The 13982-nt window shown below is 46.2% G+C and overlaps 1 protein-coding gene across 1 annotated transcript in view; it reads left to right on the top strand.

The window, feature by feature from the left end:
* Positions 1-13982, top strand: part of LOC101324019 (OTU domain-containing protein 7A) — a 105492-nt gene that overhangs the window by 54960 nt on the left and 36550 nt on the right. Inside the window, exons 4-5 of the mRNA XM_073801326.1 lie at positions 557-684; positions 1423-1535. Coding sequence (XP_073657427.1) covers positions 557-684; positions 1423-1535 — 241 coding nt within the window. The remainder of the gene's footprint in view (positions 1-556; positions 685-1422; positions 1536-13982) is intronic.

Here is a 13982-nt window from a genome sequence, read left to right as displayed (position 1 = left end):
GGGCACCCAGCACAGGCCGGGAGGGGCACTTCCTTCAGAAGCAGGTGCTCTCCGGGGGCCCCAGATGTGTGCTGAGATGCCTCAGGGCCACAGACATCAGATGCGGCAGACCCCCGAAGAAGCCGGAGTCTGACTGCCATCCTGGCTCTGGGCCCTGTGTGAGGGCACCTCACCGATTGTCCCCATAGGCTCTCTCCCACTCGAACACAAGGCCCGAACCACAAACATTATATCCCTCAGAGCAAACCTGAGAGGTTGAGGGTAGCCTGCCAAGGGCCCCTGAGACAGGCAGCACTTAGCGAAACTGTTGTAGCTCTAAGGAGGGGCCGTGCTCCTTCACCGCTGCCTGCATCCACGGGAAACATCACAAGGGAGCACAGAGGGCAGCTGCTTGCTAATCGTCAGAACTGAACAGCTGGCTACTGAGCTAGTCTGCTCACACAGCTGCAGGGGCCAAGGCTGGAAGGCGGTGGTGGTCTCAGCGCCTGCCGGCCTGGCCCCCTCCTCCTCACGTCCCTCCTCTCTCCTCTGCCCCTCACGGGCCTCCCGGCTGCAGGCATGTGGGGCTTTCACGACCGGGACCTGGTTTTGCGGAAAGCTCTCTACACCATGATGAGGACAGGGGCCGAGAGGGAAGCCCTGAAGCGAAGATGGAGGTGGCAGCAGACGCAACAGAACAAGGAGGTAGGTACCTGTCGGCGTGGCAGAGCCAGGACCACACCATGCGTGGCCAAAGCCAGGATGGGGTCCGGATCTGGGCCCCGAGGCCAAGTATGTCTTGTGAGATCAGCAGCAATGGCTCCGTCCCCCACTCAGACCCGCTAAAGAGGAGCCCATTGCAACGTCAGGCCCTGCCCACAGCAACCAGACGTCCATTTCCCCCACCCGTCCTGGTGTAATTATGAAAACCAATCGCCTTCACTCGCAAGGCTGTCCCGACCTGAATGATGAATTAGATGGTCACCCGTCAGGTCACTGCCAGTGCAGCCACAGATTGGCCCTGGCACGGCCCACGGCCCCAGCCCCAGTGTGTGTGCTCAGTCCAAAGGGAATCCTCATCCCTGAACCTCGGTGAGCACTGGCCCTTCGCTGGCCTGGAAGCCCTTGAAGATGGGTCTGCCCGGGTCCCTACGCACGTGTCAGTGGTCGGTGCCCTGCCCGGTGCGCGTACAGGTTACACTGGTCGTTCTCACCCCTGGGAATGACCCCTATTGCTGGGTGGACTCCCAATGGCATGGAGGTTGGAGATTGGGGGTTCTGAACAAATTCTGTCAGAGCAAATGGGGATGGTCCTCGGCCACTAACAGGTGCCCCAGGCCCAGGGGCTGACGAAACCGGGAGGTGAGGCTCTCGGCCAGGATCACCTGGATGGGGGGGTAAGGGGTGGCCGCCCCCTCCTGAGCCCGCCCCCCTTTGCGCCAGTCAGGGCTGGTGTACACGGAGGAAGAGTGGGAGCGAGAGTGGACAGAGCTGCTGAAGCTGGCCTCCAGCGAGCCACGCACGCACATCAGCAAGCACGGCGGCTCGGGCGGGGGGTAAGTGCTGCCCCGGCTGTGCCCCCACCCCCAGCGGCACAGGAAGTTTGGGAGGACGCGGGACCCCCAAGCTGGGGGCGACATGAGAATGACTCCCGCCTTCAGACCTTAGATTCTACCACGGATGCAGGGCAGGTGCGGGGTGGGGGGGGCAGGCGGGACAGCAGGACCCTGCCAGATGTTTGGGCGAAAGTGTGCACAGTCCCCGTGTGCATCTCATGAGCTCACATGTGCCCCCCGACACCACAGCAGGGAGGGACTCACTGCCCAGCCAGCCTCGGGAGGGCCCACACTGCCCACGCACTCACCAGGCTCTGAAGCCTCAGGCTGCTGATTTGGGTTTTTTCATCTGAACATCTAATTTCTGGCTTTAAGAAGTCACAGTGAAACAAAAGATAGTTAGGCGAGCCCAGCGTCTCCCAGACGGGCTCCAGGGACATCCTGCGTGTTCCTGGCACCCAGGCTCTACTGCTCTGCACACGTGGGCAGCGGCTGTTCTTCCTGCAGACACGGCTGGACCGTCCCCACGTGGGAATGCAGGTGCAGCCAACAGGGCAGCTGCAGCCCCTTTGGCCCCAACTTTTTGAAACCGAGGGCCAGGTTGTCACCCCCCAGAAGAACTCTCAGCCAAACACAAGAGAGGATGCTTGTTGACAGCCGGGAGACCCAAGAAAGGATCAGAGGCTCCAGACAGCCCCTGCAGGGAGTGCATCCCAGGCCCTACCCTGCCCCCATGCATCTCTGCATCCGGGTCCTCAGCCTCTGCAGCAGGACCTAGCGCTTTCCAGGCCGGCACCAGACAGAGGCCCTTCAAAGACAAGGCTTAGAGATGATAAGGGAACCTGTAAACACTATTCCTACAGGGTTGTTTTGTCACTTTGTTTTTTTGTGTTTTTTTCTGTGGACCACTTTTAAAGTCTGTATTGAATTTGTTACAATATTGCTTCTGTTTTACATTTTGTTGTATTGGCCCCGAAGCCTGTGGGATCTTAATTCCCCGACCAGAAATTGAACCCGCACCCCCTGCATTAGAAGGCGAAAGTCTCAATCACTGGACAGCCAGGGAATTCCCTGTCACTTTGTTTTAATCGGGAGACTTGTCAACACCAAAAGTCTGTCTTGTTTAGGACATTTGGGGACAAATATCCTAAAGACTCAATCCATTCCTGAAGGCCTGCTCTCTACTTTCCCACACTGCTGAGTCTTGCCTGGTATGCGTCTAAAGGGTTCCTCGCCATCCTTTTCCCCATTGTCCCTCCAGCCCCTGCTGCTCTGTAGACGCTGGTACATTGGATCCTGCTTGGTGACTCTTCCAGGGTGGGGAAGATGTGGGGAATGACAGCAGTAATGATAAGAATAACAGGTCACAGTCACCATATACTGTGTCCCCCCCCGAGTCCTCCCAACCAGGAGGCACTTGACGGACAGTCACATGGCTGGTTCGGGTCATCTGACTCCTAAGGCCATGGCCTGGGCACTGCTGCTGCTCCCTGGGGCCCCAGAGGACTCAGAGCAGGAGAGTGGGGGCAGGCAGCAGACGACATCTGTTTGTCCCTGTCGCCCCTCACAGGGACTCGGGTTTGCCAAGGTCGAGACAGGACCACCACATAGAGGCCCCTAGGTGATGGGCAGCGGCTGTGTCCCCTACTGTCCCCTCCTCTTTCTCCCACTCCTTAAGCCCTGAGGATACGGGGTCGGGGGAGAAGATGCTGGACCAGCTGGCCACTCGCCCGGCGCTCGGGCATTGCTGAGACCTGCCAACCCGATGGTAGCTGCCCTGTGCCTCCAAATGTCCCCCTCCTCGCAGGACCCCTTCACCATTAGTTTGGTTTCAGTTGTAAAGATGGAAGTGTTTTTGGCCACAACACGCAACTCTGACCAGGGATTGAACCCAGGTCACGGCAATGAAAGCCTGTAATCCTAACCACTAGGCCACCAGGGAACTCCCGCCCTGGTCTCTTTAAGTTCCCTCCATGCAACTTGGACCAGAAGGTTTGGGGAGCAGGTAAGCATCATACTGGCCACTAGTGTCCTCTTCCGTGAGAGGTGCTGGGTGGGCAACCCCAGGTGCAGGCAGGATTCTGACACGTGCCAGGGCCTCGGGAGGATCCCTTTGCCTGTCGCTCTGCACAGATCATGGCACAGAAATGCTCTGCAGGTGGTGTCCCAGCCCCATGTCTGGTTTCTCCTGGATTTTAAATGGTCCCAGGGGCTCCAATCCTCCCCCACCCCATGCCCTCCCAAGCCAGGGCACAGGGTTTTTTTGTTTTGTTTGTTTGTTTTTTAACATCTTTATTGGAGTATAATTGCTTTACAATGGTGTGTTAGTTTCTGCTTTATAACAAAGTGAATCAGTTATACATATACATATGTTCCCATATCTCTTCCCTCTTGCGTCTCCCTCCCTCCCACCCTCCCTGTCCCACCCCTCTAGGTGGTCACAAAGCACCGAGCTGATCTCCCTGTGCTATGCGGCTGCTTCCCACTAGCTATCTACCTTACGTTTGGTAGTGTATATATGTCCAGGCCACTCTCTCACTTTGTCACAGCTTACCCTCCGCCCTACCCGTATCCTCAAGTCCATTCTCTAGTAGGTCTGTGTCTTTATTCTCATCTTGCCCCTAGGTTCTTCATGACCATTTTCTTTTTTTTCTTAGATTCCATATATATGTGTTAGCATACGGTATTTGTTTTTCTCTTTCTGACTTCCTTCACTCTGTATGACAGACTCTAGGTCCATCCACCTCACTACAAATAACTCAGTTTTGTTTCTTTTTACGGCTGAGTAATATTCCATTGTATATATGTGGAGGGCGCAGGGTTTTCTGGCCCAATAACTGCAGTCTGCAGGGCTGTGTGTGGGCTCCGGACAGTCACCTGGACCCACAGCAGCAGGTAGATCCCAGACACAGGTGGGGAGCTTCTAGAACCAAGGCTGTTTTGGTTCTGACACGTTACTATGGTAACATTTGAGCTCTGTGAGAGAGACCTCACAGAGGCTTTTAGTCACTCTCACGGGACCTCCCCACATCCTCCTCCCTGGAGAGCTCTTATGCGGTCACACCACAGAGAACAGGACTGTTTCCTCCTTCTAGGAGGTGTACCCCTCCTGGGGGGTCCGCCTTCTCTTGGGGTGCAAAAGTCCAAAAGAGAGACTTTTCTTGAGCAAGTTGTCAGCATCTCTGCATTTTGCCTCTGTCTTCTCTTGGCAAAGGGAAGAGGGTCCCCTCCTCGTGCTGAGCGGAGGGACGGGGAGCATCCCTGGGGCTCCAGGGTTGCGGAGACTGAGCGCGAATCCTGGGAGGAGGCCTGGGCCACGCTGCCTTCAGGACTCTGCCTATGAGGGAGAAGCCCAGAGGCCAGGCCTGAAGGGCGGGCGCAGCCATTGGCTTGGGGCACCACTTCCTCTGTCCAGGGAATGGAGCGCAGAGACCCTCAGCTGGGGGGAGGTCTGAAGACCTGCAAAAGCACGTCCTTGGAAATGGAGTCAGCATTAGGACTTCCCCCAAGCCCAGCGGGCACCCAAAGGAGGAGAGCCAAGATGGCCTTGGCTGCCCTCTGGCCTCTCCTGTCTGGCCTGCGCTGGCCCCTCAGGGGGCACAGGTGCTGCCAGAGAATGGGGAGGAGGTGAAGCGAGAAACAGAGAAGAACCGGCTAGGCCTGCAGTGGGCTCGGCTCAGGGCTGATGTGATAGCCCCCTGAACAGAACTAGGAAAAGTGACCAGAAAGGCCACACAGAGTTTATCCTGAGGAAAGGAGAGAGCTGGGCAAATGAGTGCATTTGCAGGTACAATGGCGAGAAAAACTACAGTGGCTTTCCTCGTGTTCCCCCCACGCCCTGGGAACCTGGCCACCATGGTGAGTGACAAGTGCAAGCACTGCTCCTGCCCAGCCAGCCCCTGGCCGCCTGGCCCTGGGACAGATGGAGACAGACGCCACACTGCGGCTCCCAGCATGGACACTGGCCCAGTATCATTTTTTTTTCCAGAAAGCAACCAGGTTAAGTATCTGAAGAGGCCGGAAGGGACCAAGGGCCAGACCCAGGGATGCGCTTGGCCTGCTTCCTGCCTTCCTCCTGCACGACTCGCAGTGGCCGGTTCCCAGGCTCACTGGCCAAGCCCCAGCAGGAGACCCTGGAGGCAGGGATGCCTGTCCACAACTTGACCACGGAGAAGGGTGGAGACCAGGCTGGGGTCTGGGCAGGGCGGGCCACCAGCCAGAGAGCCACCGTGGACAGGCTGCTCAGGACTGGTGACCACAGAGCAGGATGCCCTCCAAGACCTCAGGAAGGCAAGGCCAGTGTGAGCTCCCTGCTGAGTTCAGATGCGTGAGAAAGATGGGGTGGCACCTGCACCCGCAGACGCGGCAAACATGGTGAGAACTGAAGCAGGCAGAGGCGGGGGCTTCCACGCAGGCACACTCAGAACTACAGGACCCGTTGTCTCTGCTGCTCCTACTTGCGAATCAAAACGTGTATGTTTCTCTGTGGCTAAAATGAGAAATCAGACGTTCTGTGCTGCTGCTCCTCCAGAGACCCTCTGAGGCACGACGTGTGAAGTGTGACCTCCTTCACACTGCTGCTGGGGTTTACAGCCCCTCCACCAAAGGTGAACTAGGCTCGCCCGTCACCAGGGCTGCAAGTGGGGCCATGGGGAAGAGGGCTGCTCCCCAGAAGGAAAAGGAAGACACCGAGGAGAGAAGAAAATAAGTCCAGCCTAAGTCATGCAGGTCTGCAGGGAAAGCAGTGCTGAGGTGAAGTTGTCCGTCACCGGCTGGCACGTGCAGCGCTGCCCCCCCATGCTGGACACTGCGGGAAGAGGGGGTGTGTGCAACGGGAGGAATCCATTACTTGTTCCTAAACCGGTAAAATCTCTGAAAGCAGTTAGTTAGTGGTGGCCTCTGGGTGCTTCATCTGGTTTCAAGGCAACTGAGAACTAGGAAGGGGGGATGCCTGGTGGACCCCGACCAGAGGCCCAGACTCAGATGACCTGGGTTAGAGTTCCAGGCTGGGCGTGTGATCTCAGGCCCGTCTCCCAAGCTCTCTGAACGTCCGTGTTGTTCAGATGTAAAATGCACTTGGTAATGACGTCCCTGCCAGGCTGTATCGGTTTTTGATGGTTGTGGAGAAAACCACACCAAAACTGGGTGGCTTAAAGCAGACCCACTGGATTTGCTCGTATGCTGGGGGTCAGCAGTCTGGTCTGGAATTGCCTGGAGCTGCTCCTGGGGCTGCAGCATCTGGCAGTTGGTGTGGGTGGGGCTGCATAGTCCAGGATGGCCTGGTTCACAGCTCTGGCTCTCGCTGGGCCTCTGTCCAGATGGGCTATCATCCTTGAGAAGGCTCAGGCTCCTTACAACATGGATCAGAGCAGGAAGAGGAGGCAGCCCCCATTGTGGAGGTGCGGCTCAACTCTCTGCTTGCATCGTGTTTACTAATGTCCCACTTGCCAAAGCAAGTCCCATGGCTGAGCCAGCCTCTGGGCAGAGAAAGAGACTCCATCCTTAATAAGAGGAGGGGCAAGGTCACATTGCAAATAGACAAGCACACAGCAGTAAGAAGGCTCTGTGGCCATGAAAGCAATCAGTCACATTCTCTGATGCTGTTGGGATGAGGCGGTGAAATCATGGGTTTGAAAGTGTTTGGAAAGAAGTTTATACAACTGTAAAAATAATGTTTATTAAGACATTGTCACACTCAGCCTGTGAGCTGGCCTGCCTGCTGCCTATATGGTATGTTGTAAAGGCCCATCCCAAATACTTGAAATGTGTTCCTTTTCCCTGACTTTCCACTGGTTCATCTCACTGTCCATAGTGTAGTGGTTATCACATTCGCCTCACACTCGCTCATCTCAGTGTCTGATATTCCACCCTTAGAAATTCATTCCTTTGAGTCTTGAAAACGTTGGAGCTTTTAGGGGCTTTCAGGAGTCTCTGACTGTAGAGCAGATCCTTCCTATGAGCTTATATGTCACTGTATACTCTGCAGCCTGACCTCCAGAGCCTGGACCTCTGGGAATGGAACACAAAAACAGCTTATAGGATTGCACTGGACACAGTGAGGATTGGAGAGAGGAAGGCATGAACCTCTACTGGGCACCTACCTGCCTTACATACTACCTAAGTGTCACCACCTTACACCCTTTATCTCCACTTTATAAATTAGGCATCATCCTCCTTTGTACATTGGAAAACTAATGCTCTGAGAGATTAATTGACTTACCTCCAGTTTGTAACTGCTGGGGCTAGAATGCAGACCCAGACCTGAGTCCAGAACCCTGCAGTTTCCCAGAGCATACACTGTGACAAGCTTTATAGTTTCTCAAGAAAGAGTGTACTTGCAAATAGACTTTTTTGGGTCCTTGCGTATCTGAATCTGTCTTTATTCTGTCTCACCCTTGGTGGATAGTTTGTCTGGGTATAAAATTCTAACTTTAAATTCATGGAATGAATGATGTCATCAAAGGAAATAAATCAGACAGAAAGCTATCAGCTTCCTGGCACTCAGTCCAGGTTGGCTAATTTGAAATAAAACAATTATATAAAATCAAAGACTAAATATATTCAACTTCTTACTTTGTCTTTATAGGCTGTGAAAAAGATTTATTCATTAACTCAACATGTATTAATTGCCTGCTATGTGCTGTGCATTTGCACACACACTATCTCATTCTGCCATCACAGTAACCCTGTGAGATAAGGATTGTAACTCTCATTTAAAGTATGAGGAAACTTGGATTCAGGATAAAAATGATTTGTCCAGGGTAATCTACTGAGTGGAAAAGCCATAGTTCAAATTCAGGTATTCTGCCTCCCAGGTTCCCTGGTCCCTGCTTTTCCTCCTACCCCTTGGCACAGAAGCCTCTGTCTCTGTTTATAGAGAATTGGGTTCTTGCTCTTTTCTGTGAGTGATAGAATAAGGCCTCTTTGTTTTCTAGTCCAATTCCAGGATGTGTTTCAAGGGAGTATCATTTCAGATCCCAGCCTTCATTAACAACAGACTAAACCTTTACCATCAGTTGTCTTTCTCTGTGAATGTACAGAAAGACATTTTCCAACTCAGCCTCCCTGAGTCTCCCTTTCCTCCTTGCCAAATATTGAAAACCTTTGTAAGCATTAGTTCTATGATGAATTAATGAGAGGAATTATTTTAAATTACCAAGCAATATCCAACAGTCACTATACTCTTGGGAGGCAGGGAGAAAACCAGGACGCTCTCAGTTTGAAGAATACAATGTAGACCCCATTAGGGAAATGAAAATTAAAACCACTACATACCTGTAAGAAGGTCGAAAAGAAAATATACTGGCAATACCAGGTGGTGGTGAGAATGCAAAGCAAATTTTACATCACATTGTTGGTGATGTAAAATGACACAACCACTCTGGAATACAGTTTGACAGATTCTTGTAAATTTAAAAATATGTTTGCCATATGACCCAGCAGTCCTACTCCTAAGTATTTACCCTAGAGCTGTGGTTCGCAACCAGGGATGATTTTGCCCCCATGGGACATTTGGCAAGGTCTAGAGATATTTTGGTTGTCACAACTGGAGGGTGGGCTGGATACTGCTAGAATCTAATGAGCAGAAGCCGGGGATGCTGCTAAACCTTCTAAAATGCACAGAACAGCCCCCCAAAACAAAGAATTATCTGGTCCAAAATTTCAGTAGTGCCAAGATTGAGAAAATCTGCCCCAAAGAAATGAAAATGTACATTCACACAAAGTTCTATGTAAAATGTTTATAGAAGTTCTACTCATAATTGCCAAAAACTGGAAATAACTCAAATGTCCATTGATAAACAAATTGGAGTACATCAATATTATGGAATACTATTCATGAATTAAAAACAAACTATTGATACATGCAACAACTTGCATGAAAGGATCAAGTCTCAAAAAGTTATATGTTGTATGTATGATGTCATTTATATGACATTATCCAAAAGGCAAAACTATAATGATGGAGAACAGATCAGGGTTCCATTTACTTACACATGAATGTCCGACTTTCCAATATCATTTCTTGAAAAGACTATTCTTTCATCACTGAATTGCTTTTACCTTTTTCAGAAACCAATAGGCAATATTTATATGGGTTTTGAGGGGAGTTTCTCTATTATGTTCTATTGAAATATGTGTCAATGCTTTTGACAATATCACCCTCTTGGATACTGTCACTTTATAATAAGTCTTAAAATTGGGTAGCATCATTCCTCCAACTTTATTCTCTTTTTTCAATATTTCTGGTCTTTTTTTTGTCTTGCTTTCCCATACAAATTTATAGAATCACCTTATCTATATCTGAAAACTATCCTGCTAGGATTTTTTTTGGTATTGCATTAAATCTATACGTGAATTTGGGGAGGATTGAAATCTTTAAAATGTTGAGTCTACTTACACATCTTTTTCCATGTATTAGGGAGACACTATACGTCTCTTCATTTATTTAGATCTTCTTTGATTTGTTTCATTAGCATTTTATAATTTTCATCACACAAGTTCCATACATGTTTTATTAGATTTATACCTGAATATTTCATTTGGAGCTATTGTAAATGTGTGTGTGTGTGTGTGTGTGTGTGTGTGTGTGTGTACATGCACATGTGTATGTGTTTTCATTTGGGTCTGCAATTATTCATTGCTAGTTATAGAAATGTGATTTGATGTTTGTTTTGACTTTGTATTCTGTGATGTCACGAAACTCATTTATCAGCTATAAGAGGTTTTTTGTCGATTCCCTGGGATTTTCCACATAGACATTCATATCATCTATGGGTAGGGATAGTTTTATTTCTTCCTTTCCAATCTCTATGCCTTTTATTTCTTTTTCTTGACTTATTGCACTAACTAGGATTTCTAGTATGATGTTGAGTGGACATGGTGAGAGAGGACACCCTTCCCTGGTTATCAGTCTTAGTCAGAAATCTTTTATCAATATGATGTTTGTTATAGGTTTTTAGTAGGTATCTTTTATCAGGTTGAGGAAGTTTCTTTCTATTCCTTTTGTCAAGAGTTTCTGTCATTAATGAAAGCTGAATTTTATCAAATACATTTCTACATCAATTAATATGATCATGTGGATTTTTTTTGTCTTTAGACCATTAATGTGGTGGGTTGCATTGAATGATATTTGAATATTGAACCAGGGATTCCATTGCAGGGAATCCTTGAATTCCAGGGATTAATTCCACTTTCTCTTGGTGTACTGAACTTTTTATTTTGTTCATTTAATTTGGCAATATTATGTTGAGAATTTTTGCATCTGTGACCATGGAGGTTATTGGAATGTAGTTTTCTTTTTATATACTACTGTCTTTGTCTAGTTTTGGTATCAGAGTAATGCTAGTCTCATAAAACAAGTTGGGAACTATTACCTCCTCTTCTATTTTCTAGAAGAGATTGTATAGGACTGGTAATATTTATTCTTTAAATGTTTGGTAGACTTCACTGAACCTATGAAATCATCTGCAACCAAACATTTCCTTTTCAGAAGTTTATTAACTATAAATTCAATTTTTTTAATAGTTACAGAAAACAAATAAGTAGGTTTGGGTAGCTTGTTGTTTTTGAGAAATTGTTCCATTTCATCTAAGTTGTTGAATTTATGTGCATAATATTGTTTGTAATTTTCCCTTTTTTAACTTATAAATATCTTGGAGGGACTTTAGTGATATTCCCTTTCTTTTCAGACTCAGCAATTAGTGTCTTTCTCTTTTTTTTTTTTGGTCAATCTTGCTAAAGTTCTATCAATTTTATTAAAGTTCTTTTAAAAGAACCAGTTTTGTCTCAATTGATTATCCCTATTGACTTTTAGATTTTAATTTCATTGGTTTCTGCTCTTATCTTTAGAGTTTCCCTCCTTCTGCTTGCTTTGTATTTATTTTACACTGATTTTTCTACTTTGTTCAGGTGAAAGCTTAGATTATTGATTTGAGATCTTTCTTTTTTATAATGTATACATTTTGGGGCTATAAATTTCCCTCTAAGAACTGCTTAGCTGCATACAACAAATTTTGATACGTTGCATTTTTATTTTCATTCTGTTTAAAATATTTTCTAATTTCCCTTGAGACTTTCTCTTTTACCACTGAATTATTTAAAAGTGTATTGTGTAATATGTTTTTGTTGTCTTTCTTTACTAATTCTAGTTTAATTGCATTATGGTCTGACAACATAATTGGTATGATTTAAATTACTTAAAATGTGTTCAGTTTTGTTAAGGAGTAAGCATATTGTCTATCTTTGTGAATATTCCATGTGCATTTTAAAAAGATGTGTATTCTGTACTTGTTAGATGGAGTATTCTGTTGATGTCAGTTAGATCCAATCGACTGATGGTTTTGTTCAAATTTTCTATACACTTGATGATTTTCTGTCTACTTGTTCTTTCAGTTACCAAGAGAGAAGTTTGTAGCCCTACAATTATACTTGTGGCTGTTTCTGGTTTCTCCTTTCAGTTTTGTCAGTTTTTTCTTCTAAGTATTTTGAAGTCTTATTGTTAAATCCACGTTCATTTAGGACTATTCTATCTTCTTACTGAATCTTATCCTTTTATCATTATGTAGTATTTCTTTTTATCTGGGGCAATTTTCTTTGCTCTGAAGTCTACTTTGCTTGATATTGATAAAGTTTCTCTAGTTTTCTCTTGATTAAAATTTTCATGATCTGTAATTTTCCATCCTTTTACCTTTAACCTACCTATATCATTATATTTGAAGTGAGTTTCTTCAACACAGCAAATAGTTTTTATTGATTCTAACAATTTCTATCTTTTAACTGCTGCATTTAAACAATCTGTATTTAATGTAATGATTGACATGCTTGAATTTAGCTTTTTTGTTTTATTATTTGTTCTCTTTTTCTTTTTGTGTTTTTTTTTTTTGTTCCTATGTTCCCCTTTCCTTGTTTCAATTATTTGAATTTTTTAAGTTTCTATTTTAATTTAACTTTTGTGATTTTAACATCTCTTCATATAATTTTTAAGTGGTGGCTCTAGGGCTTCCCTGGTGGCGCAGTGGTTGAGAGTCCGCCTGCCGATGCAGGGGACACGGGTTCGTGCCCCAGTCCGGGAAGATCCCACATGCCGCGGAACGGCTAGGCCCGTGAGCCATGGCCACTGAGCCTGCGGGTCCCGAGGCTGTGCTCCGCAATGGGAGAGGCCACAACAGCGAGAGGCCCACGTACCGAAAAAAAAAAAAGTGGTGGCTCTAGTAATTACAATATACATACTTTAAGCAATCCCTTTTGGAATTCAAGTGAAATTCAAAGTCCTTGTCACTCTATGGGTCCCTTATCTTCTCCTTTATGTTTTAATTTTCTTATGTATTGCATCTACATACTTTAAATACCCCACCAGCCAATATAATAATTTTAATGTGAGTCTTCAAATATATATTAAAGAACTCAAGAGGAAAAGGATAGTCTGTTAATAGGTATGCAGATCATGACTGTTTCTGTTGTGCTTCCTTCATTTCTGATATTCCAACATTTCTTCTTGTATCATTTTCTTTCAATCTGAACATTTTCCTTTAATTTTTTTAGGAAGATTTGGTGGTTATGAATCCCCTTTTCTTCATCTGAGAATATGTTTATTTCATCTTTATACCTGAAGGATATTTTTACTGGATATTGAATTCTAGTTTAACATCCTTTAAAAATCTTGTTTCTCCTTCTTCTGGCTTCCAGTGGTTCCTGATGAGAAATCTACAGTCATTCGAATTATTGTTCCCCTGTTGAGAGTGTCACTTTTATCTGGCTGCTTTCAACATTTTTCCTCTGTCCTTAGGTTTCAGCAATTTGATTTTGTTGTGTCTGGCCATGGATTTCTTTAGGTTTATCCTCTTTAGTTCTCTGAGCTTCTTAAATCTACAGGTTTGTATCTTTGCACAGCTTAGGAAGCTTTCAGTTATTATTTATTTAAATATTTTTTTTCTTTTTAGGGGCACTGTACTCTTTCTCCTTATTGGACCCTCATGACATGAGTATTACACCTTTGGCATTGACTGACAAGTCACTGAAATCCTCATTTTGTCAATCTTTTCTTCTCCCTCTTCTTCAGATTGGGTCTTCTGTTGATCCATCTTCAGATTTACTGACCCTTTTTCTTTCTCATCTCCAATCTGCTGTTGTGTCCACTCAGTGAATTTTTTCTTCCAATTGTTGTATATTTAGGTTCTAAAATTTCCATCACTTATTGGAGCATTTTCATAATGACTTCTTTAAAATCTTTGTCAGATAATTCCGATATCTACCAACTCAGAGTTGGTGTCTTTTGATTGCTCTCTTCCTTGGGCATTGAGATTTTTGTGGTTCTTCATATGTCGAGTACATTTGGATTGCATCCTGGACATTTTGGATCTTATGAGATTCTGAGTCTTGTTTATAATCTAAGAAAAATGTTGACTTTTTAATTCTATCAGGTAGGTTCATACTGTAAATTTCAACCTG

Source organism: Tursiops truncatus, chromosome 2, assembly GCF_011762595.2.
Source record: "Tursiops truncatus isolate mTurTru1 chromosome 2, mTurTru1.mat.Y, whole genome shotgun sequence".
Classification (NCBI taxonomy): domain Eukaryota; kingdom Metazoa; phylum Chordata; class Mammalia; order Artiodactyla; family Delphinidae; genus Tursiops; species Tursiops truncatus.
This window is presented reverse-complemented; position numbering and strand designations above follow the sequence as displayed.